General features: G+C 48.5%; 2 protein-coding genes across 3 annotated transcripts; both read right to left on the bottom strand.

Annotated features, from left to right (window-relative positions):
• Nucleotides 1-379: 379 nt before the first annotated feature.
• On the bottom strand, nt 380-4,425 carry LOC128847913 (zinc finger and SCAN domain-containing protein 2-like). Its single transcript, XM_054047644.1, has 4 exons — nt 4,356-4,425; nt 3,892-3,996; nt 950-1,138; nt 380-696 (listed from the first exon to the last, which is right to left on the bottom strand). Exons 1-4 carry the CDS (start codon nt 4,423-4,425, stop codon nt 380-382), a joined length of 681 nt encoding a protein of 226 aa, XP_053903619.1.
• Nucleotides 4,426-11,162: 6,737 nt separating this feature from the next.
• Nucleotides 11,163-24,141, bottom strand: LOC128848252 (zinc finger protein 850-like). 2 transcript variants are annotated; one of them, XR_008446993.1, is made up of 4 exons: nt 23,982-24,141; nt 16,953-17,031; nt 14,130-16,563; nt 11,163-11,778 (listed from the first exon to the last, which is right to left on the bottom strand). XR_008446993.1 is itself a non-coding variant. In XM_054048131.1 (3 exons), the coding sequence occupies exons 2-3, from the start codon at nt 17,020-17,022 to the stop codon at nt 14,381-14,383; spliced, it is 2,253 nt and encodes a 750-aa protein (XP_053904106.1). In that variant the 5' UTR covers nt 17,023-17,031; nt 23,982-24,141; the 3' UTR covers nt 12,578-14,380. The 2 variants fall into 2 exon arrangements, 1 of the variants encoding a protein (XP_053904106.1); XM_054048131.1 differs by lacking the exon at nt 11,163-11,778 and having other exon boundaries at nt 12,578-16,563.
• Nucleotides 24,142-27,065: the final 2,924 nt, after the last annotated feature.

Genomic DNA, 27,065 nt, shown 5'->3' with positions numbered 1-27,065 from the left:
GCGTGAGTTGGATGGAAGCGTGGGGGCATGTTGCTTTTTGGTCTCTGCTGGAGTGGAAAACAGTTAGTTCCAGGACAGTTTTCCCCCTCCACCTCCCATCCCAATCTCCAAGTAACCCACCCACCAGCACCCAAGCTCCCGCTCCCATTGGCCGAGCCCATCAGGCAACAACTCAACTTCCAAATATTCCCTACCCCTCCCTGGCACCCACCATCATGCCGCATGAATCTCCAGTCTCTCATTCCCCTGGCGCTCATAGCCAACCAACCATAGATCCCACGGTCCCCAGATATGTGATTGGAGCAGAACCACAAGGGAACCAAATTACAAAACAAAACAAAACATTGTGGCTGTCTACTGCGTGTGATTTCTCCGATGTCTAGTAAGGCATGAGCTGTTGCTGAAGTTTCCCACAGACGAGGCATTTATAGGGTTTCTCTCCCCTATGGATACTTCTCTGATGTCTACTGAGATCTGAGTTCACACTGAAGCTTTTCCCACAGTCGGGGCATTTGTAGGGTCTTTCCCCTGTGTGGATTCTGTGATGGGTAAGAAGGATTGATCTGCGATTGAAGCTTTTCCCGCACTCAAGGCACCTAAAGGGTCTCTCTCCTGTGTGGATTCTTTGATGTTTAATAAGGTAGGATGTTGCACTGAAGCTTTTCCCACAGTTGAGGCATTTATAGGGTTTATCTCCTGTGTGGGTTGCCTCATGGATAAGAAGGTAGGAGCACACGCAGAAACTTTTCCCACACTTAAGGCAACTCATAGGGTTTTGCAGCTGTATGGATTTTCCGATGGGTGCTCAGCGTTGAGCTCAGGCAGAAGCTTTTCCCACAGTCGGGGCATCTGTAGGGTCTCTCCCTTGTGTGGATCGTCTGATGTACAATCAGGGCTGAGCTTGCACTGAAGCTTTTCCCACAGTCAGAGCATTTGTAGGGCTTTTCACCAGTGTGGATCCTCTGATGGGTGATAAGGTGCGAGCTCTGACAGAAGCTTTTCCCGCACTCAAGGCATTTAAAGGGTCTCTCCCCGGTATGGATCCTCTGATGTCTACCAATGTCTGTGCTCACACTGAAGCTTTGGCCACACTCAAGGCAGTTAAAGGGTTTCTCACCAGGGCTGATTCTCTGATGGGCTTGAATATTTTTAGTTTGCCTGAGAGCTCTGCCAGGGGAAGTGGCTCTTCCCTGTGTCTCCTCCACTGGGATCTTTTCCTGACCTGATCAATTCCTCCATCAAGTGGTAGTTGAACCGACGAGGGGGGAGGCCATTTTAGATTTGATTCTGGTAAGTAGTGAGGACCTTGTTGAGGAAGTGGTAGTAGGGGACAATTTGGGCTCCAGTGATCATGAGCTAATTCGGTTTAAAATACATGGGAGGAGTAACAGAATTAAGTCAAAGACTAGGGTTTATAACTTTAAAAAGGCCAATTTTAACAAATTAAGGGGACTGGTAAGGGAAGTGGATTGGGCAAACATATTAATGGATCTAAAGGCAGAAGAAGCCTGGGATTACTTCAAGTTAAAGATGCATGAGCTGTCGGAGGCCTGCATTCCAAAAAAGGGAAAAAGATTACTAAGCAAGAGATTTAGACCGAGCTGGATGAGCGACCGACTCAAAGGGGCGATTAGGAAAAAACAGAAAGCGTACAAAGAGTGGAAGAGGGGAGGGATCAGTAAGGAAAGGTACCTAAGTGAAGTCAGAGAATGTAGAGATAGAGTGAGAAAGGCCAAAGGCCGTGTAGAGTTGGACCTAGCGAGGGGAATTAAAAGCAATAGTAAGAGGTTTTACAGCCACATAAATAGGAATAAAGCAAAGAAAGAAGAGGTGGGACTGCTGAAGACTATTGCCGGAGAGGAGATTAAAGACAATCTAGGCATGGCGCAATATCTCAATGAATATTTTGCATCGGTGTTTAATGAGGCCAATGAAGGTATTAGGAATACTAGCACCACTACAGAGGGGCATTCAGGATGGGGGATTACCGTATCCGAGGTAGAAACAAAACTTGAATGCCTTAATGGGGCTAAGTCGGGAGGACTGGACGATCTTCATCCAAGAATATTGAAGGAATTGGCACGGGAAATAGCAGGCCCATTAGCGATAATATTTAATGAATCTGTAAACTCAGGGGTGGTCCCGTTAGACTGGAGAATAGCTAATGTGGTTCCTATTTTCAAGAAAGGGAAAAAAAGTGATCCGGGTAACTACAGGCCTGTTAGTTTAACATCTGTAGTGTGCAAGGTGTTAGAGAAAATTCTGAAAGAGAAACTAGTTGAGGACCTGGAGGTTAGTGGCAATTGCGATAAATTACAACATGGTTTTACGAAGGGCAGATCGTGCCAAACGAATCTGATCTCCTTCTTTGAGAAAGTAACGGACTTATTAGATAAGGGAAATGCGGTGGACCTAATATACCTGGATTTCAGTAAAGCGTTTGATACTGTACCCCATGAGGAATTATTGGTTAAACTGAAAAACATGGGGATCGATATGAAAATCCAGAGGTGGATAAGGAATTGGTTAATGGGGAGAATGCAGCGGGTCGTATTAAAGGGTGAACTGTCCGGTTGGAGGGAGGTTACTAGTGGAGTGCCTCAAGGTTCGGTTTTGGGACCCATTTTATTTAATCTATTTATAACTGACCTCGGAACCGATTGCAGGAGTGGGCTGATAAAGTTTGCGGATGATACGAAGGTGGGAGGCGTTGTAAATTCGGAGGAGGATAGGGATATCCTGCAGGGAGACTTGAATGAGCTTGTGAATTGGAGTATCAGAAATAGGATGAAATTTAATAGTGAAAAGTGTAAGGTGATGCATTTGGGGATGACTAATAACAATTTTAGTTACAAGATGGGGACGCATTGGTTAGAAGTAACGGAAGAGGAGAAGGACCTAGGGGTCCTCGTAGACCGCAGAATGACTATGAGTCGACAATGCGACGTGGCGGTGAAAAAAGCCAATGCTGTCTTGGGATGCATTAGGCGAGGTATATCTAGTAGGGATAAGGAGGTCCTGCTTCCGTTGTACAAGGCGCTGGTGAGACCTCATTTGGAGTACTGTGTGCAGTTCTGGTCTCCCATGTTTAAAAAAGATGAACTCAAACTGGAACGGGTGCAGAGAAGGGCCACTAGGATGATCAGAGGAATGGAAACCCTGTCGTATGAAAAGAGACTAGAGGAGCTTGGGTTGTTTAGTCTGACAAAGCGAAGGCTGATGGGGGATATGATTGCTATCTTTAAATATATTAGAGGGATTAATACAAGGGAGGGAGAAGAATTATTCCAGCTTAGTACTAATGTGGACACAAGAACGAATGGATATAAACTGGCCGTGGGGAAGTTCAGGCTTGAAATTAGACGAAGGTTTCTGACCGTCAGAGGGGTGAAATATTGGAACGGCCTTCCGAGGGAAACGGTGGGGGCGACGGACCTGTCTGGTTTTAAGATTAAGTTAGATAAGTTTATGGAGGGAATGGTTTAATGGTAAAGCATAGTAGTCAAGGAAAACCAAGCAATGGTAGGTAAATAGTATAATGGCTGACAGGGGTCAGGCTGGAGACTCTTGCCTATATGCTCGGGGTCTTACTGATCGCCATATTTGGGGTCGGGAAGGAATTTTCCTCCAGGGCAGATTGGCTGAGCCTCTGGAGGTTTTTCGCCTTCCTCCGCAGCATGGGGCAGGGATCTCTAGCAGGAGGGTCTCCGCTGATTGAAGTCACTTAAAACAGGATTGGGGACTCCAACAGCAGAGTCTAGGGAAGGGGTAGGGACGGTTTTATGGCCTACAGCATGCAGGGGGTCAGACCAGATGATCATAATGGTCCCTTCTGACCTTAAAGTCTATGAGTCTATGAGTCTATGAGACCTGAGCTGCCTCGACTCTCACAGGCCGCCACCTGCTCAGGAATCTGGCAAACGTTCCCTTCGGTGTTTCCCAACACCACCCCCTGTGGACAATTCTCCTCCTTTACATTCACCGCCCCATCCTCTGCTGGAATAAAGGGTCAAAATTCCAAGTCATTCCTTGCGCTGGGAAGTAAAGAATCCTTGGGAAGGGAAAACGTCAGAAATAAATAACAATGATCTGAAATTAGGGGCCAAATCCCCCAAAGCAGAAGGACCAGATCTGCTTCCACGTAACACCCTGAATACTCAGGAACGGGGAGCAGGAGGAGGAGAGTGGTGTATTTGTGAGTCAGGGAAGCCATGAGGATGTGACCGCTGCTGGGGCAAACCTGACCAGGTGAGATGGGGCAGAACTGTGGGGAAGGCTCCCGGGGCCTTGGTGCAAATCCCAGCTGCTTCCTTCCCTCAGCCCTGGTTTCCAAATTGATTTAACAGGCTCCTCACCTGTGCAGATTCCTTGCAGACTCTCCCCTTCCTCTGCATCCAAGGGCCCCGGCTCCTCTCCTGGCTCCATCAGAGAGATCTGGAGTAGAAATAGCCCCCAGTTAGATGGGCTTCCTGCACACAGGGAGCGTTTGTTCCTCACATGTACCTAGGTGTGATTTTTGTACTGATCTTTTAATATGGAACAGCTGACTCGTCTTTGAATGTGAAGAGTTAAAATCAGACACGTGGCTTTTCTATGAGAAGAAATCATGCTTTAATTCTCTCTCTAGTCACAGACCGATGCTACATTGTGCTAGTAAGGCTCCCTGCATGCTGCCAGCTGAGAGGCCATGAGGCCTAGTGGGTAGGTCACGAGATAGACACTCATGAGACCGGGATTCTGTTCTCAGCTCTGTCATTGTCCTAATGAGCTACAGGCCTGGTCCCCACTAAGCCCCCACTTCGGACTAAGGTACGCAAATTCAGCTATGTTAATAACGTAGCTGAATTCGAAGTACCTTAGTCCGAACTTACCGCAGGTCCAGACGTGGCAGGGAGGCTCCCACGTCAATGCCGCGTACTCCTCTCGGCAAGCTGGAGTACCGGCGTCGACTGTGAGCACTTCCGGGATCGATCCGGGATCGATTTATCGCGTCTTAACCAGACGTGATAAATCGATCCCAGAACATCGATTGCCTGCCGCCGGACCCTCCGGTAAGTGAAGACGTACCCAAAGTCTCTTCCTCCTCATTCTTCTGTTCTAGCACAAGGGACCAATGTCCAAATATCATGAATAAGTCCTCAAAAATCATGGGATTTTTTCTGAAAAATTCTGCCATTTAAAGAAGATATTGAAACTATATTTGAGATTCATTTTGTTTGCCTCCTTGCTTTGGAGTCTCTTGGGTTCATATTTTTTCTGCTACCATCAGGGCTAGAATGTCACTTAATTTTTTTAAAAAGAAACTTGAGATCCTCATGGAATCACAGGGCTCCAGGAGCTGGGGCTCTAAGGGAAAAAAATCACCCAATCTCATAGGCACTGACTTACCAAGCTGCCGGGAGGGTGCTTGACCCCTACTCCACCCCAGGCCCTGCCCCCACTCCACTTCTTTTTCCAAGCCCCCACGCTGCCTCTTCTTGCTCCTGCTCTGCCCCAGGCTCCACCCACACTCCACCTCTTCCTCCAAGCCCCTGCCTTTCCCCACCTCTTCCTGACCCTGACCCACCTCTTTCTGCCCCCACTTCTCCCCCTCTCCCCAGCACCTCTTGCATGCCATGGAACAGCTGATTCGCAGTGGGTGGGAGCGGGAGGCCCTGACCTGCGAGGCTGCCTCTGGGTGCTGACCACCCACTGTTTTATTTTCATGGGTTCTCCAGCCCCAGAGCACCCACAGAGTCAGTGCCTATGCCCAATATCATGATACTTGTGGTTAAAAAAAAAATCACAAGAGTTGGCAGGCCTGTGACAGGGAGACAGAAATGGTGCTTGACCCTTTCTGGAAATCAGCCCCCAGTGAGATGTCTCTAGCTGGACACTCAAAACCTGGGACACCCAAAGTCACTGGTCCCTTTTGATGACTAGCTTTCAGACTTGCCCATACCAAGGGCAATCCTCGTGCCACAGAGCCAATATAGCAACTCCTCTGCCACTACCCAACCAATTCATAGCCCAAGTGTGTCTCTTCCCTGCTGTGTTCCCAGGTGTCAGAATGGCCCCTGACCTCATTAACCATTAGTGTGGGAAGGGAACACTAAGATGCAACCAGATCTGTTATTAATATTTAAGGCTACGATTCTGTCACAGAGGTCACTGATTCTGCAACTTTCTGGGACCTCTGTGACTTCTTCTAGGGTAGGGCTGGAGCAGCTGTCATCCTCGGGGGCTGCTGGAGCAGTGGCTACCAGAACAGCTGACCAGTGGTCAGCCCCGGGGCCGCCGGAGCAGCGGTCCCCAGCCTGCCAGAGCAGCGGCTGGGGTTGGGTCAGTCCCCCTGGGGCTGGAGCAGCAGCGGTCAGCCCCTGCCACAGCAGCTGCAAGCCCCAGCAGAACTCTGTTTGTCCTCCACCCTCAGGGTATTTTTAGTAAAAGTCAGGGACAGGTTGTGGACTTCCGTGAATTTGTGTTTATTGCCCACGACCTGTCTGTGACTTTTACTAAAAATACCCGGGACAGAATCTTAAGCTTATTAATATAGGTTTGGTTTGGGCTAAACCTTATAGTGGGTCAGGTCTCACTGCTGCCCTCCATTTAGAATCAATGTAAAGAAGGCATCACAATCAGCTGACTGAAACAAAACACAGGCCCATGGAAATGGGGCGTAGAAGTCAAATCGTGGCCCAAGGGGCTTGAAATGCAGGGGCTAGGGCTTTGATTGGTATCCGTGTGTGTGTGCATGCACCAGAGACAGACACAGGCACAGAGAGACAGGAGCAAGAGAGAAGCAGAGAGAGAAAGCCAAGCAGACAAAGCCTGAGCCCTAAGATAAAGCTATGAGAAAACGATTTTGAGTGCAGAATGCTGCTGGGAAATGCAGGCTTGGAATTTTCTCCTGGTTTTTGGTTCCTTAGTGTGTACACTGACACAATTAGGTCGATGTCAGCTGCCTTACGACAACCTAACTCTGTAATAAGAAGAACAGGAGTACTTGTGGCACCTTAGAGACTAACAAATTTATTAGAGCATAAGCTTTCGTGGACTACTACTTCTTCGGAAGTGGGCTGTAGTCCACGAAAGCTTATGCTCTAATAAATTTGTTAGTCTCTAAGGTGCCACAAGTACTCTTGTTCTTCTTTTTGCGGATACAGACTAACACGGCTGCTACTCTGTAACTCTGTAATGTAGACCAGGCCTCAGTGTCAGACCATCTAGCCAACCCCTTAACAACGGAAGGGGATAAGGGAAATAGAGCGAGGCGGGGGTGGGAGGAAGCCTCTGGTAATTCCTTTAGTTTAAAATGTTTTAGCTGATTTTCCATGACACCCACACAATAGGGGGCTGCAGACACTCAGATGCAAATACCTCTGATGGCAAAGGAGCAGTGTGAGCCACACAACCTGTATCACAGTTGTCAAGCCATGAACAACAATGGTTCATTTAACATCTGAGTCAGCCTTGTATTCTGTGTCCTCATTGCTTAGCAAATGTGTGTTAACTAACCTGCATTAGCTATCCCCCCCTGGAGACAAGGCAATGTAGTTTCACCAAAGGGCCAAAGAGGTGAGGTCAGCACCGTGGCCCTCACCCAACCAATGCAAAGGAGCAACAGGAGCATTCATTTTAGAAAAGCCTGATTTTGGCAGCCCAGAATAGTCAGCTTGTCCAAAGGAGGAAGGTCACTGAAATGTATCAAAACAAATTATGTGGCCTACATAGAAGGCTAGGAAATTAAAATATGCGGTTACACGTATTATCAACATCTGCGTATGTAACACATGAAGTAACAGAAGAGTAAAGTGGCCACCAGGCACTGCTACTTCAGCAGATCTGGGATTGAGCATCCTCTGTTCTAACCGCTTGCTCAGGACAGTAACAGCCAAGAAGTTTGTCACATCACACCAGCCTCTGCCACCAGCGCTAAACCCACTGAAACGTTGTTAAAATAGGAACAGAATCTATTAACCAAACCGCAGAAAGGAGCAGAATCAAAGGAGATGCTCTGGGGGATCCCCCCTGACACTGTCCCCAGGGCAGCGCCTCCCCCCAGCAGCGCGGGGACCAGGCAGAGGCAGGAACTGGCTTTTCCTCTCCCTGCTCCTCCCCTTCTCCCCAGGAAAGTCAATCTGCCCCGAGATGCTGCAGGGAATGGGGCTGGGCAGGGCTGGAAGCCAGGACCTCCCGCCCCACTGATTGCTCCTGCTGCCCCTGCCAGACACTCCCCCTGTCTCCCTCCTGCCCCCTCCACTCCCCTCGGGCTGGGAGACTCGGTCCCTGGCCCGGCTCGGGGCGTTCGCTCTCCTGGAGCTGGCTTGGCTCCTGCAAGCACTCAGGGGAGCAGAGCCTGGAAGGGGGTGTCAGAGAGGGCAGCAGCTCTGGGACTCGCAGACCCCCCCGGGAGCGGAGCTGGGGCGAGGAGGGGCCTTGGTGCGGAGTCACTTTCCTGCCCAGCACCAGCCCTTTCCCCCGGGTCTGTCCCCTCACCTGCAGGGTCCAGCTCAGGGGCTGGGTTCGGCAGAGCCCGGCGCTGCCCCAGGACTGGTTCCAGCCACCGGAGAAAGTCCTCCCAGGCTGGGCACAGAGGGGTTAGTGCAGGTCTGTCCCCCCACAGATCCTGCTGGGGAGCAGCAGCGGCTCAGCCTGGGCTCTGAGCTCACGATGGAGACAGCAGCAGCAGCCAGTGGTGGAGACAGGAAGGGACTCAACCCTCCCTGAGGGTATGTCTACACTACGAAATTAGGTCGAACTTATAGAAGCCGGTTTTATAGATATCGGTTTTGTACAGTCGATTGTGTGTGTCCCCACATAAAATGCTCTAAGTGCATTAAGTCGATGGACCGCGTCCACAGTACCGAGGCTAGTGTCGACTTCCGGAGCTTTGCACTGTGGGTAGCTATCCCACAGTTCCCGCAATCTCCGCCGCCCATTGGAATTCTGGGTTGAGATCCCAATGCCTGATGATGCAAAACAGTGTCACGGGGGATTCTGGGTACATGTCGTTAGGCCCCTCCCCCTCCGTCAGAGCAACGGCAGACAATCGATTTGCGCCTTTTTACCTGGGTTACCTGTGCAGACAACATACCACGGCAAGCATGGAACCCGCTCAGCTCAGCTCAGCTCAGCTCACCCTCACCATATATCATCTGGGTGCCAGCAGACGTGGTACTGCATTGCTGCACAGCAGCAGCCCCTTGCCTTTTGACAGTGGATGGTGTATTACGACTGGTATCCATTGTCATCGTACTCTTCAGTGAGTTCAATCAGAGGCACCCGGGAAAGTTCTTCAGCAGATTTCTCTAAGAAATACTGCACCAAACTTTCCACTCTGGGCATCTGATTCTTGACGATGATGGCTATCAATCATAGTACATCATTTTCTGCCAAGCACCCAGAAGATGCCAATGGCTATCAGTCATGCTGCACCGTCTGCTGCCAGCTTAAGATGTAAAAAATAGATGGACCAGATTTGTTCTGTATTCATTTGCTTCCCCTCCCTCCGTGAAATCAACGGCCTGCTAAACCCAGGGTTTTGAGTTCAATCTTTGGGGGGGCCATTCTGTGTGACAGTTGTTTGTGTTTCTCCCTGATGCACAGCCATCTTTGTTGATTTTAATTCCCTGTACCTGTACGCCATGTCGTCAGTCGCCCCTCCCTCCCTCCATCAGTTTCGCGCCTTTTTTCAGACCAGACGCCATAGCACTGGGATCATGGAGCCCGCTCAGATCACCACGGCAATTATGAGCACGATGAACACCACGAGCATTGTCCTGGAGTATATGCAGAGCCAGGACATGCCAAAGCAGAACCAGGACCAGCCGAGGAGGCGATTGCAGCGCGGAGACGAGAGTGATGAGGAAATTGACATGGACATAGACCTCTCACAAAGTACGGGCCCCAGCAATGTGCAAATCATGGTGTTACTGGGGCAGGTTTATGGCGTGGAACGCTGATTCTGGGCCCGGGAAACAAGCACAGACTGGTGGGATCGCATCGTGTTGCAGGTGTGGGACGATTCCCAGTGGCTGCGAAACTTTCGCATGCGTAAGGGCACTTTCATGGAACTTTGTGACTTGCTTTCCCCTGCCCTGAAGCACCAGAATCCCAGGATGAGAGCAGCCCTCACAGTTGAGAAGCGAGTGGCGATAGCCCTGTGGCAGCTTGCAACGCCAGACAGCTACCGGTCAGTCGGGAATCAATTTGGAGTGGGCAAATCTACTGTGAGGGCTGCCGTGATCCAAGTTGCCAGGGCAATCAAAGACCTGCTGGTATCAAGGGTAGTGACTCTGGGAAACGTGCAGGTCATAGTGGATGGCTTTGCTGCAATGGGATTCCCAAACTGTGGTGGGGCGATAGACGGAACCCATATCTCTATCTTGGCACCGGAGCACCAAGCCACCGAGTACATAAACCACAAGGGGTACTTTTCAATGCTGCTGCAAGCCCTGGTGGATCACAAGGGACGTTTCACCAACATCAACGTGGGATGGCCGGGAAAGGTACATGATGCTCGCATCTTCAGGCACTCTGGTCTGTTTTGAAAGCTGGAGGAAGGGACTTTCTTCCCAGACCAGAAAATAACCGTTGGGAATGTTGAAATGCCTATCGTTATCCTTGGGGACCCAGCCTACCCCTTAATGCCTTGGCTCATGAAGCCATACACAGGCAGCCTGGACAGTAGTCAGGACCTGTTCAACTATAGGCTGAGCAAGTGCTGAGTGGTGGTGGAATGTGCATTTGGATATTTAAAAGCGCGCTGGCGCAGCTTACTGACTCGGATAGACCTCAGCAAAACCAATATCCCCATTGTTATTGCTGCTTGCTGTGCGCTCCACAATATCTGTGAGAGTAAGGGGGGATACATTTATGGCGGGGTGGGAGGTTGAGGCAAATCGCCTGGCCGCTGATTATGCGCAGCCAGACACCAGTGCGGTTAGAAGAGTACAGCAGGGCGCGGTGCGCATCAGAGAAGCTTTGAAAACCAGTTTTGTGACTGGCCAGGCTACGGTGTGAAACTTCTGTTTGTTTGTTTGTTTCTCCTTGATGAACCCTCCGCGCCCCTCCCCTCCCCCGGTTCACTCTACTTCCCTGTAAACCAACCACCCCACCCTCCCCTCCCCCCTTCGAGCACCACTTGCAGAGGTAATAAAGTCATTGTTACTTCCCATTCATGCATTCTTTATTAATTCATCACACAACTAGGGGGATAATTGCCACGGTAGCCCGGGATGGGTGGGGGAGGAGGGAAGGAAAAGGACACACTGCAGTTTAAAACTTTAAAACTTTAACTCTTATTGAAGGCCAGCCTTCCGATGCTCGGGCAATCATCTGGGGTGGAGTGACTGGGTGGCCGGAGGCCCCCCCACCGTGTTCTTGGGCGTCTGGGTGAGGAGGCAATGGGACTTGGGGAGGAGGGCTGTTGGTTACACAGGGGCTGTAGCGGCGGTCTCTGCTCCTGCTGCCTTTCCTGCAGCTCAACCATACGCTGGAGCATATCAGTTTGATGCTCCAGCAGCCGGAGCATCGACTCTTGCCTTCTGTCTGCAAGCTGACGCCACCTATCATCTTCAGCCCGCCACTTGCTCTCTTCAGCCTGCGATTCAGCCCGCCACCTCTCCTTTCGTTCATATTCTGCTTTTTTTCACTCTGACATTGACGGCCTCCACGCATTCTGCTGTGCTCTGTCAGCGTGGGAGGACATCTGGAGCTCCGTGAACATGTCATCCTGAGTCCACCGTTTTCTCCTTCTAATCTTCACTAGCCTCTGCGAAGGAGAAATATTTGCAGCTGGTGGAGGAGAAGGGAGAGGTGGTTAAAAAAGACACATTTTAGAGAACAATGGGTACACTCTTTCACGTTAAATTTTGCTGTTCACATTACACAGCACATGTGCTTTCGTTACAAGGTCGCATTTTTCCTCTTATATTGAGGGCCTGCCGGTTTGGTGTGAGAGATCACTCACGTAGTGCCAGGCAACAGAATTCGGCTTGCAGGCAGCCATGGTAAGCCACAGTCTTTTGGCTTTTTTAACCTTCATAACCATGTGAGAATGGTTTCAAACAGCAGCGCCCTCATTTCCCATACCAAGGACCCATTGGGTTGACCATTTAAAATGGGTTTGCAATGTAAAAGGAGGGTCTGGGGTTGCTGAGTGCACCAGTGCAGTGGCCCATCACTGTCCTAGGTCCATTCAGGAGGAAATGCCCCACCTCTGGCTTCACAACGGTTGTGACAAGCACAGCAAGCCACAGTGGCAGAAAACGGTGGACTCGGGATGACATGTTCACAGAGCTCCAGATGTCCTCCCACGCTGACAGAGCACAGCAGAATGCGTGGAGGCAGTCAATGTCAGAGTGCAAAAAAGCAGAATATGAACAAAAGGAGAGGTGGCGGGCTGAATCGCGGGCTGAACATAGCAAGTGGTGGGCTGAAGATGATAGGTGGCGTCAGCTTGCAGACAGAAGGCAAGAGTCAATGCTCCGGCTGCTGGAGCATCAAACTGATATGCTCCAGCGTATGGTTGAGCTGCAGGAAAGGCAGCAGGAGCAGAGACCGCCACCACAGCCCCTGTGTAACCAACAGCCCTCCTCCCCAAGTCCCATTGCCTCCTCACCCAGACGCCCAAGAACACGGTGGGGGGGCCTCCGGCCACCCAGTCACTCCACCCCAGATGATTGCCCGAGCATCATCAGGCATTGGGATCTCAACCCAGAATTCCAATGGGCAGCGGAGACTGCGGGAACTGTGGGATAGCTACCCACAGTGCAACGCTCCTCCAGAAGTCGACGCTAGCCTCGGTACTGTGGACGCGGTCTGCCGACTTCATGCACTTAGAGCATTTTATGTGGGGACACACACAATCGACTGTATAAAACCGATATCTATAAAACCGGCTTCTATAAATTCGACCTAATTTCGTAGTGTAGACATACCCTCAGTCTCCAAGTACCCACCAGCACCCAACCTCCCTCACCTATTGGCTGTGCCCATCCCGCAACAACCCAACTTCCAAATATTCCATTCCCCAGCATTCTCCATTTTGCCTCCCAGATCATCAATCTCTCAATGCCCCAGCGCCCATCTGTAATGAATGTGGGAATTTTCTGCAATATTTTTATGAATCTCCTTCCTTAGAGGTTTTTAAGGTCAGGCTTGACAAAGCCCTGGCTGGGATGATTTAGTTGGGGCTTGGTCCAGTTTTGAGCAGGTGGTTGGACTAGATGACCTCCTGAGGTCCCTTCCAACCCTGATATTCTATGATTCTATTAACAATATGTGTCTCAGTTGGCCATTTGTCTTTGCATTGTTACTCATTGGACGCAGAGAGAATAAAATGCTTCTCCTGGAACAGGGAAGGAGACATATGATGTTTGATCTCTCTGTGGTGGCGTGAATGCACCCTCAGAAGCTGGCTAGAACCACAGCATACCAATGGAAGATCCAGAAGAGACAATGACAGACATTAACCCTTAACAATAGGTGGTTCAAGCAGGCTGAATGTGTGAACACAGCATGGCTTTTTCTGGAGAACAGAGACAAGAGGTGTCAGGGATCATTGTTTAAGAAGAAGGTTCACAGACACATAGGAGTTCTCATTCAGGACTGAGAGATAGAAGGACAGAGAGAGAAGATGGATCCTACAACAGCATGGCTTTGTGAAGCCCTGGCTTTGACCAGTCTGAACTGGGTTTTAACCTTTGCTTCTCTAAGGCTATGTCTACACTAGAGACCTTACAGCAGCACATCTGTACCGATGCAGCAGCACCATTATAAGATCTCTCGGGTAACCGCCCTATGCCGACAGGAGAGCTCTCACCCATCAACATAATTAAACCACCCCAACAACAGCTTCTCCTACTGACATAGCACTGTGCACACTAACACTTATGTTGGTGAAATTTATGTTGCTCAGGGCTGTGTTTTTTTCACATCTCTGAACTATGTAAGTTTTGCCGACATACGTGGCAGTGTAGGTATGGCCTAAGTTAACCTAAGGACTTCCTGATACTGTATCCCAGTTGATTATTTAAACCTATCCTGTTTGGAAAACACCTGCCTGGTGTTGCTACCAACACCACCTGAAGTGCATTGACCCCTGAGGGGTGTGTGGCGGGAGAAGTCTCAGACCAGGAGTCTACCTCAGATGGATTCACTGTGCAGAGCTCAACATAAGGAACAGGAGTGCTGGAGTCCAAAGGCTCAGTCTCGGAGGTGTTGAGGCTGGGGGTGCTGCCTTTGTGGCCAGGGCATGGCATGGACCCTTTAAATCCATAACGGGTACCCTGTAAAACCCAGCCAAGCGTAGACCCCATCATCCCCATTTGACTGAGTGTAGCAGAACCGTTAGAAACACCATAACAAAAGCAACAATGAAAAACATTGTGAACACCTATTCCATGTGTATTTTCTGATGCCTTATAAGGTGGGAGCTCTGACGGAAGCTTTTCCCACACTCAGGGCATTTATAGGGTTTTTCTCCCGTATGGATCCTCTGATGTGTTTTAAGAAGTGAGTTTGACTGGAAGCTTTTCCCGCACTCACTACATTTAAAAGGTCTCTCCTCAATGTGGATTTTCTGGTGTCTAACAAGGCCTGAGGTCACACTGAATTGTTCCCCACAGTCGGGGCATTTATAGGGCCTGTCTTCTGAGTGGATTCGCCGGTGTCTCCTAAGGGCTGAGCTGTCAGTGAATCTTTTCTCACATTCGAGGCATTTAAAGGGTCTCTCTCCTGTATGGATTCTTTGGTGTTTCAAAAGGGCTGAGCTGTGACTAAAGCTTTTCCCACATTCAGGGCATTTATAGATTTTCTCTCCTGTGTGGATTATCTTATGTTTAATAAGGCTTGAACTGTCACTGAAGCTTTTCCCACATTCTGGGCATTTATAAGGTTTCTTTTCTGTGTGGATTCTCCTGTGTTTAATGAGGCCTGAGCGGTCACTGAAACTTTTCCCACAGACAAGGCATTTATAGGGTCTCTCTCCTGTGTGGGTTCTTTGATGTACAATAAGGGCTGAATTCACACTAAAGGATTTCCCACACTCAGGGCATTTATAAGGTTCTTCTCCTGTGTGGTTTCTTTTATGTTTAATAAGTCCTGAGCAGTCACTGAAGTTTTCCCCACAGACCAGGCATTTATATGGTCGCTCACCAGTGTGGCTTCTCTGATGTCTAGTAAGTTGTGAGCTCAGACGGAAAGTTTTCCCACAGTCAAGGCATTTATAGGGTCTTTCTCCCGAGTGGAGTCTCTGATGTACAATGAGGTCTGAGTTCACACTGAAGCTTTTCCCACAGTCGGAACATTTATAGGGCTTCTCTCCAGTGTGGATTCTCTGATGCGTGATAAGAGTTGATCTGCGATTGAAGCTTTTCCCGCACTCAAGGCATTTAAAGGGTCTCTCTCCCGTGTGGATTCTTTGATGTTTGATAAGGTAGGACCTTGCATTGAAACTTTTCCCACACTCGGGGCATTTATAAGGTTTATCTACAGTGTGTATCCTCTCATGCGTAAGAAGGTAGGAGCTCACTCGGAATCTTTTCCCACATTTGAGGCACTCATAGGGTTTCTCTGCTGTATGGATTTTCCGATGAGTACAAAGGGTTGAGCTCAGACGGAAGCTTTTCCCACAGTCGGGGCATTTATAAGGTTTAGCACCAGTGTGGATTCTCTGATGTCGAACAAGGCATGAGCGCAGGATGAAGCTTTTCCCACAGTCAGGGCACTTGTAGGGTCTCTCTCCCGAGTGGATTGCCTGATGTACAGTAAGGGCTGAAATCACACGGAAGCTTTTCCCACAGTCAGTACAGTTATAGGGCTTCTCTGCCACATGGATTTTCTTGTGTTTTATAAAGGCTGAGCAATCACTGAAGCTTTTCCCACAGTCGGGGCATTTATAGGGTCTCTCTCCTGTGTGGGTTCTCTGATGTTTCATAAGGTCAGAGCTTGCACAGAAGCTTTTCCCACAGTCGGAGCATTTGAAGGGTTTATCTACAGTGTGGGTCCTCTCGTGCATAAGAAGGTAGGAGCGCACTCGGAAGCTTTTCCCACATTGTAGGCACTCATAGGGTTTCTCTGCCCTGTGGATTTTTTCATGTGTCCTAAGTGTTGAGTTCTGACGGAAGCTTTTCCCGCAGTCGGGGCACTTATAGGGCTTCTCTCCAGTGTGGATTCTCTGGTGAGTAACAAGGATTGATTTCTGATTGAAGATTTCCCCACACTCCATGCATTTATAGGGTCTCTCATCAGTGTGGATTGTCTGATGCACAGCAAAGTCTGAGCTCACATTGAAGCTTTGGTCACACTCAGGGCAGTTATAGGGTTTCTCTGCAGTGTTAATTCTGTGATGGGCTTTGTTATTTTTAGTTTTCCTGAGAGCTCTGCCAGTGGAAGTGGCTTTACTCTGTGATGTCTCTCCAGGATTTTTTCCCTGACTGTCTGATATGCATTGAGAGTCACATGCCGTCACCTGATCAGGACTTGAGGAAACTTTCCCTGCCAACATTCCCAATAAACTCCCATGTGATGCTGCTTCCTCCAGACAATTCTCCTCCTTTATCTTCACCATCCCATCCTCTGTTGGAATAAAGAGGGAGAATTGAGACCTGATTCATTTCTTGTGCTGGGAAGTAAAGAATCCTTGGAAAGGGGGAACAGCAGAAATAAATAATAATGATATTGTCTGAAATTAGGAGCCAAATCCCACAATGCAGAGGGACCATTTCTGCTCCCACGTAACACCTCAACTGCCAGGAAAGGACAGAGGATGATGGGAAGAGAGGTGTATTCGTCAGTCAGTGAGTGTGGGAAGGAAGTCATAACTGACACACCTGCCAGGAGGATGTGACCCCTGCTGGGACAACCCTGACATGGGTGAAGAGGGGCAGAACTGGGGCCTTGGTGGAAAAGCCAACTGGTTTGTTCACTCGCCCGTGGTTTCTGAGTTGGCTTAACAAACTCCTCACCTGTGCAGGCGCCTCTCATGATCTCCCCTTCCTCTGCATCCAAGGGGCCCGGCTCCTCCCCTGGCTCCATCAGAGAGATCTGGAGTAGAAATAGCCCCGGGTTAGATGAAGCGTGGACTCCCTGCAGGCTGGGTGAGTTTATTGGCTCACTTGCAGGCGGGTGCAATTTTTATTGATCTTTTATTATGAAAGAGGAAAGTGGTGTTTAAAAGTGAAGAGTTAAAATCAGGGGACGGAAGCTTTAATTCTCTCTCTAGTACCACCAATCGATGCCACCTTAGGTTGTTGCTATGGCAGGGCTTCCTGCATGCAGCCAGCTGAGAGACAGTGGATGGGAATGAGACAGGCACTAAGGAGACCTCGGTTCTGTTACTAGCTTTGTCCTGGACCTGAAGAGCTATGATGTCTTCCTCATGCTTTTCTTCTAGGATAACAGGCTAACATGGCCATTCTCAAGTGTTCAAACACCATGAGTCAGCTCTTCACATAGCCCCGCTCTGAACCCACCCCAGATGTGTTCCTAGCCCACAGTGTTCCCAGAATGCTTCCAGACCCCGTTAGCAGCCAATGTGGTGAGGGAAAAGAAAGATGCAACCAGAGCTACAAGTCACATTAAAGAGGAATCTAGAACCACAGGGTTCTAGGGTTGTGTTGGATGATATGCCAGCACTGAGAGATGGGGAATGGGGTAGGAACCATATGACATATGTCTGTCCCTCCCTGACCCCCCTAAATCTATCCCTAGAGTCTGTTCCTATAATGGTGGCAGCCTACTGGCACCCCTACCTATTTCCCACTGGGAGAAAGACCCTGTACATTTATTTCTAACAGTCTGAGCTTTATCCAGCTAGTTATCTCAGGATCACAGCACTCTTCTGTCTGGGGCGAGCTCTTAGCAAAGCTTCCTTCAAACACTTCTAGACTCTATCATATTGAGAAAAGACTTGGCCAGTTTAGTACAGTGCAGAGCAGGTGTAGTGTCAGAAACTGCTGAGGGTGCATCATATTTTTCTTCCCCATTTCCTGTTTAAAAAACCCCACCACCACCACATTCCTCTTCTTTGTAAGTACAGGGGTAGTGAATTCTGGCAGACAGGGGTCTCCCTCTCAGAATTCCTCACCTTTCCCCATCTTGTAGTCCTTGTGATGGCAGTTTTTTACTAAATTTATTATTATTAAGGCTGTCAAGCGATTTAAAAAAATCATGATTAATCACGTGATTAATCGCACTATTAAACAATAATAGAATACCATTTATTTAAATATGTGCAGATTTTTTCTACATTTTCAAATATATTGATTTCAATTACAACACAGAATACAAAGTGTACAGTGCTCACTTTATATTATTATTTTGATTACAAATATTTGCACTGTAAAAAACAAATTAAATAGTATTTTTCAATTCACCTAATACAGGTACTGTAGTGCAATCTCTTTATCATGAAAGTTGAACTTACAAATGTAGATTTATGTACAAAAAATAACTGCACTCAAAAATAAAACTTGTTTGTCTGAGCGACTGGCTGAACAAGAAGTAGGACTGAGTGGACTTGTGGGCTTTCATGTTTTACATTGTTTTGAGTACAGCTATGTAACAAACAAAAATCTACATTTGTAAATTGCACTTTCACGATAAAGAGATTGCACTACAGTACTTGTATGAGGTGAATTGAAAAATACTATTTCTTTTGTTTATGATTTTTACAGTGCAAATATTTGTAATCAAAAATAAGAATATAAAGTGAGCACTGTACACTTTGTATTTGGCGTTGTAATTGAAATCAATATATTTGAAAATGTAGAAAAACATCCAAAAATATTTAATAAATTTCAATTGGTATTCTATTATTGTTTAACGGTGTGAGTAAAACTGTGAATAATTGTGATTAATTTTTTTAATCAAGATTAATTTTTTGGGGTTAATTGTGTGAGTTAACTGCGATTAATTGACAGTCCTAATTTATTATTATTATTATTATTGACCATAGCACCTAGGAACTCTACACATGGACCAGGATCCCATGGCCCTACACATTGTACAAACACAAAAAAGATTTTCCCTGCCCCAAGCAGCTCACATTCCAACTATCACACAACAGACATCAAATGCAGACAGACAGATGGGGGAGTACAAGGAGGCATGATAGGTAGTGGTCTCTGAACACAAGCAGCCAAGGATTTTTGTAGGTGTAACAGCAAAGGAGAGTATTGAGGAGGAATTTGAAAGTGGGTACATTTGACTTAACTCTGCTCCCTGGAGTACTATAGATATTGGGTGTGGATCAGCAACAGCGGCAGCATACATAGGTACGTGGAAACACTGTGAGACTGCACCATTGTTTGTGCATTTATCTGCATGCATTCCAACTGCTATTAATTGCGTTCAGTGTAGGTATATTGAACAGCGGAGGGAGTAGCTGCGGCAGGTTGGTAGAGCTGTGACTGTGATATGAGGCCAGGTGCAGGTGTACCTTGATGGGCCAACCATGCATGAAGTGCTGTAGGTTGTCACTGGTCTCTGGGGCTAAGTGAGGGGTAAGCAAAGGCAACGTCTCAGAAGGAATCTTCAGGGCAAGGGTGAAGGTGTGGGAACTGCAGAGACTGATAATATCCTACAGTATCCTGAATGAACTTTATTGAATTAAGTTAAAACATACTGAATGAGGGTTAAGACCAGTGGGGTCCATCATATTAAACATGCAATTCTGTATGTGTTATTATAGCATTGTATCTTCTCTAGTGGGAGGGAAAGCCAATTAACTTCCTCCATTATCAACCTTTTCAAGCCACCCCCATATACTACTTCAAACTGGATTCTCTCCAGGGACTAACAGACAAAGGAAGGGTTTTTCGATAAATAGCCTGGTTTTAAACTGGCTCATGGTCTTCTTCCTGATCCAGCAAATGGACAGGCGCCTGGTCCACGGAGGACGCCAATCCTTAGAGGAGGATTGGAAGGACGGGACCTTCTGAGATCCCATAAGAGTGGGTGCTTGTTCTGAGCTGAAGCTGTGACGAGCTTGTAATAAGGAAACCCCCTTGGGTGCGGGGTTGAAGAACTGCCCCAGCCAGAACCCTTTTAGGCAGGGCTTTGGAGCTGTGCTCCGGCTCCACTCCAGCTCCAGGCAAAAACCTGCAGCTCCACTGCTCCGGAGCTGCTCCGCATTCCAGCTCCAGGCTCCGCTCCAAAGCCCTGCTTTTAGGGTTGGGGTTAACTCTGGTGGACTTATTAGCATGCCTGTAGGGTTGAATTTTTTTAATTGTTTTTAATCTATTTTCTCTGTAATGTTTTTTGCCTTATGAATAAAGCAGGCTTGCTTAGGAAGTGCTGTATGGTACCTTATAGTGTGGTACTGTAGCAATCACAGCTGTTAACCATCTCGGAAAAGAAAACAAGCAGCTGTCCTTAGGCAACCTGTCTATGCTGAGAATAATACAGGGAAGGCAGGGAACTGTGCAGCCTGGAAATACCCCAGTCAGCAGGGAGAGGGATGTGGGTCTCCACACAAGAGAGGCAACACCTGGGGAGCCGGAAGGCTGAGAATGGATGCTGTTGCTGGACCACTGAGGGGAGACACAGAAGCAGTTGCCCTGAACTGTGACAGCAACATTTTGCAAATCTGGGGTAGTTTGCATGGAGCACACTCAGTGTTTGAGTGAAGGCCAGGTGGAGGCAGTTTCTGCTTGCTACGCCTGATCCAAACCTAAGTTTTGCTTTACCACAAAGAACATGTTAAAGTTTGTTCTACAGTGTTGATGTGCTATGTTCTCAAAGCGTTCTGTCGTATCTCTGAGAGCATGTTTGTTACTGTGTGATGGGTATTGCTCGAAGATAGAGATACGGTTGGGTTGTGCGGGTGATGTGTCCCTCCACTTTGTACTTCCTGGTTTTCAGAGGTTTAAGTTTAGCCACTATGGTTGCCACCCGTCCGTTTTTTCACCCAGACAGCCCGAGTGCCGTTTGACAAGCCCTGATGTCCGTTTTTTTGATGGGGTGGCGGGGAAGAGGCGGAGCAGGGGCAGGGCCTTGGCAGGAAGAGAGGAGTAAGGGGCTGGGGCCTTGTGGGAGGCAGATCAGGGGCCTGGCCTCAGGAAGAGGCGGAGCAGGGGGGATGGCCTATGGGGTCCTGTTACCAGCCCTTAGAAAGGTGGCAACCGTATTAGCCACGCTCCCCGTTCTGGAAGGGCAGGAGGCAGCACTGGGGAACCTTAACTCTGCGTTAACAAAGCTTTTGAGCAGTTCTTTCACTTGGCTTTTTAAAAATAATTTCAGCAACTCCATGTTCCACAGCCCAGCTCTCCCCTCTACTGCCTCTGATTCCTGGGAAATCCTTAACCTGGCCACAGAAGGCCCTGTCTGCATGGTTAGTCCCTGTATTGCCCCTGTATCGTCTCCCCAGCTCGGAGTCTTCCTGTCTCTCTTACGGTCCAGCCCAGTCCTCTCTAGGGTGACCAGACAGCAAATGTGAAAAACCGGGATGGGAGTGGGGGGTAATAGGAGCCTATATAAGAAAAAGACCCCAAAATCGGGACTGTCCCTATAAAATCAGGACATCTGGTCACCCTAGTCCTCTCCCACCCCATGCAGGGACAGACTTTGGCAGAGGCCCTGTAGGTTGAGGAGCTGGGCAGAGGATGTGTGAACAGTGCAGATACTGGCATGGAGTCACTGTGGCTGAGGTGTTTTTTTGGAAGGAGGACAGACTTGGGGGGCATGGATAGAGGAGTGGGGGGGTTATGGGTGGCTCAGCTGAAGACCCCCTCCATCCCTCACTGCATAACTCTGATGCCCCTCCTTCTCCCCTGGTCCCCTGCACTGCATTGACCTCCCTTTTCCTTTAGGAGCAGCAGCATGTGGGGATGGGTGAGCCTGGAGAACATTCCCCACTGCTGGAAGGCATGCGATTTAACCCAGAATCATTGCCCATTTTTAACTGTGTGATATGAAGCTGCTGTGAGTAAAACAATTATTTATTGGAGACGTCCACACTTTGATATGTATATGGTCAGATATGTACAAAGAAGGTAAAATGTTAATCTGTAATGCTATGCAACATTAGCTTAGAGAGGATCTAACGGGTTTTTTATCCCCCATGTAGACATACCCTACATCTCTCTGTGTCTCGGTTTCCCCTCTGTACAATGGGGATAATAGCTTTTCTCTGCCAGGGAGAGGTGGTGTGAGGATATATACTTATTGAGAGGTGCTCAGATTCTTTGATGCTATAAACACCTTAGCTAGAATTTTTCTGACATCTGAAAAGTAAGTCTGTGATTATGAGCAATATGTAATATTTATATACCTCTGTTTAATTATGGATATATTTATTACAAAGGACTATTACTAGACTAAAAGTTATAAGGGCTTGTCTATACTGGAAAGATAGACCAGTATAAATTAATGTGTGAGTTTAAACCTATAGTTACACTGGTATAACTCCTCATGTGGACACTTATTCCAGTATAAAAGAGTGCCCCTGATTGGTTTAGCTTATATCATTTCGGAAGGGGTTTAATCTAAATGGGAAAAAGGCACTCTGGTTTTGGTAGAATAATGTCCACATGGTGGGCGGGAGTTTAAATCTCAATAACTACATCTGTATAATTGGTCAAACTTTCCAGTGTAGACAGTCCCTAAGGTGCTGGCGAGAGAAGCAAAAATAACATTCGAGAAAGGCCATCCTCTTTGGTGGATCAAAGGAAAAGGAAGGCATGTTATAGCAACCTAGAAAATCTGACAGCCTGGAAATCACACGATAGCAAAGAAGAAACTTGTGCTAGAGGAAAATTAAGAAGAACAAATATTTTAAATAACACGTGTAAAATAAACATTCAGAATATCATAGGAAACATGTTTTACAACAAACTGAGACATGGCTGCTTCACTACTTGCATCAATTGTGATTTTCTGGGATTATTTACCATTAATGAAAGGTTTTAAATTGCACAATGACATCGAACTATACAATTAGGATGACCATACTTCCCAAAGGGAAAATGTGTGGGGCTGGCCTAAGCCCTCCCCACTATGGGACTAGCCCAAGCTGCATGCCTGAGCCTCTCCCCCCCATGGGGCTGGTCTGAGCCACTCACCTGAGCCCCCCCCCTCAAGTGGGGCTTAATATGGAGATATACCTATCTCATAGAGCTGGAAGGGACCTTGAAAGGTCATCAAGTCCAGACCCCTGCCTTCACAGCAGGACCAAATATCATCCCTGACAGATTTTTGCCCCAGATACCTAAATGGCCCCCTTAAGGATTAAATTTACAACCCTGGGTTTAACAAGCCAATGCTCAAACCACTGAGCTATCCCTCCCCTCAAGTGGCTTGCCCAAGCCCTGCCTGTCTCTCCCCCCCCCCAAGGTGGATGCTGGTAGCACTGCTCATTCAAGTCCTGCCTGCCCCCCATCTCCCCTCTACATGGGGCTGTCACCACCACTCTCCCGCCCCATGTTCCTCTGCACCCCACTTTTCTGAAAAAAGTGGGCATTTGTCCTGTTTGCTCTTGCCAACTGATCAAATAGCCAAGACACATGGGACCAATGCCTACTTTTGCCAAAAAAGTTGGGGCAGCCAGAACAGGGTTTAAAAATGGGACTGTCCTGGCCAAAACGGGAGGTATGGTCACCCTTAGTAAATTAGGATGTGCTAAGGACCATTCCCCCTGCCCCAACCTATCTGGCAGCACAGCTCCTCCTTTCCGAACCCCAGCTACTGCACCCTGTCCCTGGTTTTGCTAATCTGCCCCTCTCCTTCGCTTCCCTCCACTTGTTTTGCCTTCCTCGGCAAACTGCACACACATCCCTGCCATGTGCCGCCGTTTGCCCCCTGTTAATCGCAGGGCGCAGACTCTGATGGCAAGTCAGGGCAGCAGAGCCTGGTCCCACTGCTCCAGCCTGCTCAGTGACTGCGAAGTCACAAATTCTGGTGGGAAGCAGTTTCTGACATACACGAAACTGGGCGTGTGTCAGGGTGGGCAGCAGCTCTGAGGCTCGCAGCCCTTTCCCCCGGCTCTCTCCCCTCACCTGCAGGCTCCGGCTCTGGGGCTGGTGTCGGCACAGCCCGGTGCTGCCAGGGGCAGAAAGTCCCCCCCGGCTGGGCAGAGAGGGGGGTTAATGCAGGTCTCTCCCCACACCGCGCTGGGGAGCAGCAGCGGCTCAGCCCGGGCTCCCGGCTCACAATGGAGGCAGCAGCAGATGCTATTGACCCAGGAAGCTCAACCCCTGATATCCTGAAGAAAGACAGAGAGCAACAGCTTCCTCTCCCTTCGCTCTCGGTGGGGAGGGCTGAAAAGCAGGATGGAGAGGGAGGGGAAAGGGACAGGAAAAGCTCTGCCTAGCTGGAAAGCTTGTTTCTCTCACCAACACAAGTTCCTCCAAAAAAATCTATTACCTCCCCCAGTTGTCTCTTATATCCTGCGACCCCTGGGCTATAAGAGCAGGGCGTACCACATCCTAACGCACATACACAAAGGGGCAGAATTCACACTGTCCCCACGTTCTTGATTCTAGGCCAGCCCAGTTGTGAATGTTTGACTGAGCAACCTTAATCATGTTCGTTTTTTGTTCTATGTTCTAGTTCCTGTAGGGAATATCGCTGTAAATCCTCCCCAAAGTGCTGCTCTTCTGTAGAATTACTTAACATGGCGATCTAACCCTCTCCAATCTTGGCCTTTTTCTCACCAGTAATCAAACACTGCTGTAATACCAATCTGATTTTTCCCTTTTCTCAGTTATTGGAATTTTATACAAAATCCCCTCAGATGCTGGTCTCTTTCTACTTATTATTAATATACTGGCAAAATTACTTATTTTTCTCTCTAAATATCTAATAATAGAATCATAGGACAGGAAGGGAGCTGGAGAGGTCATCTAGTCCAGTCCCCCGCACTCAAGGCAGGACTAAGTATTATCTAGAGTCTAGACCATCCCTGACAGGTGTTTGTCCAACCTGTCCTTAAAAATCTCCAATACTGGAGATTCCACAACCTCCCTAGGGAATTTATTCCAGTGCTTAACCACCCTGACAGTTAGGAAGTTTTTCCTAATATCCAATCTAAACCTCCCTTGCTGCAATTTAAGCCCATTACTTCATGTCCTATCCTCAGAGGTTAAGGCAAACAATTCATATAATCATAGAAGATTAGGGTTGGAAGCATAGGCACCAACTCCATGGGTGCTCCAGGGCTGGAGCTGCTCTGCACCCACCAGCAGCTCCCCACCCCGCACCAGCTCACTGCCTCCTCCCCTGAGTGTGCCGCCGCGTCCTGCTTCTCCCCACTCCCTCTGAGCGCTTGTGCCATGAAACAGCTGCGGGATTAACAAATTTGTTAATAAATTTAAATAAATTATATAAATTTATATATTAAATTAATAAATTAAATACATTTGTTCATCTCTAAGGTGCCACTCCTTGTTGTTTTTGCTGATACAGACTAACACGGCTACCCCTCTGAAACCTGTCACTAGGGATTGTTATGGGTGGAGTAGTAATGATACCATAGTTAAGATGGCTGGAGAATTCTCATTTTAATAGGAGCTTTAATCCATTATTGCCAAGAAATGTTGTAAAAGTGCCCCCCTCCCCGCAACACACACACAAATTGCAAATCAGCTGAATTTTGAAGCTTTTTGTTTGGGCAACGCCTCATTAATAGGGACAGGGAGGGGGATGGAAACAGAAGATCCCATGGCAGTTGGGAGGGGGTAGTTGGAGGGTGGGGCTGGTGATTGGCAGCTGTTGCTTAGGGGGGCTGGTTTGGGTGGGGGGCAACAACTGGGACAGGGCAAACGAAGAGCTGGGCAGTTTTCATGTGGGGATATTGCTCCTCTTGTTGGCATAGGGCAACCACCATATTCACACCACTAACGACCCCCCTAGAATCCATCTGTCAGGAGCTTTAGGGACCCTTTGGGGTGACAGTGGTGGTGGGAATGGGCGGGGTGAATACAGCAGGATCGTTATAAAGGACGACAATAGTTAGACACTCTGGATACTGATTAAGGGGATCAGGAACCCAGTCACGCACACAGCAGCCCCCTGGAGGGATGACGCTCCCATCCTGCCCCCATCTGGGGCAAAATGCAGCCAGTCAGGGTCTGCCAACGGCCCCGTCAGCAGCTGGGAGACACTGTCCCCCCAAATGGTGGGAGGCTTCTGGCTTTGATGTTTGTTACATGCAGAACAACTCACTTTAAGCAGCAATCCTGCCATGTTAATTAAAACTAGTGAAAAAATAATTTGATTTTCAGATGTGAGGGGGAAACTTGATCATTAAAGATCTTCATTCCCCATTAATGGGAAAATGACTCAAGGCAGTGATTTCCCTCCAACGATTAGGGTAATGGTCCCCAAAGATTGCACCTCCCCTTACCCCTATCCATGCCCCACGCCCCGCCCCCCTCCGGAGCCGGAGTCGAAGCCGGGGCTGGGATCAATGATGTGGCTGGGGGTGTGTGTGACAGAGGTAAGGGGGGCCGAGGCTGGGGCTGCAGCTGGGGGTGGATCTGGGGCTGGGAGCGAGGCCGGGACTGGAGCCGCAGCCAGGGGCCAAGGCTGGAGACAGGGACAGGAGCAGAGCTACGCCGAGGCTGGGGACGGGGTCAGGCACAGGGGCGGGTAGGGGCTGGGAGGTGCTCCTTCCTGGCCCCCCCATGGGGACTGGCCCTGGCCCTGCTGCACCCCCTAAAGGTACCTCCACAACCCCCTGGGGGGATGCTCCCCACAGTTTGGGGACCTCTGGATTAGGGGGTTTATATAGTTCAATAATTAGGGAAGAAAATTGAGGAATGTTGGGGGGGTATATCTATTTTATATCAATAAAGACAATTTCCTTCAGAGATCTTTACAAAGAAGAGTTGGGTTCATTAGTCCCATTATACAGATGGGCTTAAAGTGCAGCAAGGGAGGTTTAGGTTGGACATTAAGAAAAACTTCCTAACTGTCAGGATGGTTAAGCACTGGAATAAATTGCTGAGAGAGGTTGTGGAATCTCCATCATTGGAAATGTTTAAGAGCAGGAGCTGGGACCCTTGGATGCAGAGGAAGGGGCGACCTGGAGTGGCAGCTGCACTGGTGTCTGTTAAACCAACTTGGAAACCATGGGCGAG

The sequence above is a fragment of the Malaclemys terrapin genome, chromosome 13 (genome assembly GCF_027887155.1).
Source record: "Malaclemys terrapin pileata isolate rMalTer1 chromosome 13, rMalTer1.hap1, whole genome shotgun sequence".
Classification (NCBI taxonomy): Eukaryota; Metazoa; Chordata; order Testudines; family Emydidae; genus Malaclemys; species Malaclemys terrapin.
The sequence above is the reverse complement of the archived record's forward strand: the minus strand, read 5'-3'. Positions and strand labels throughout refer to the sequence as shown.

Bases quoted from the DNA above. Each gene is read 5' to 3' on its own strand.
- LOC128847913 (XM_054047644.1), bottom strand. From the start codon at position 4,425: ATGGAGCCAGGAGAGGAGCCGGGGCCCTTGGATGCAGAGGAAGGGGAG. The intron at 3,997-4,355 runs GTGAGGAGCCTG...CCTTTATTCCAG, and splicing joins TCTGCAAGGAATCTGCACAG to CAGAGGATGGGGCGGTGAAT. The intron at 697-949 runs GTGAAAAGCCCT...CAACCCACACAG, and splicing joins CCATCAGAGGATCCACACTG to GAGATAAACCCTATAAATGC.
- LOC128848252 (XM_054048131.1), bottom strand. From the start codon at position 17,022: ATGGAGCCAGGGGAGGAGCCGGGCCCCTTGGATGCAGAGGAAGGGGAG. The intron at 16,564-16,952 runs GTGAGGAGTTTG...TTATTCCAACAG, and splicing joins CATGAGAGGCGCCTGCACAG to AGGATGGGATGGTGAAGATA.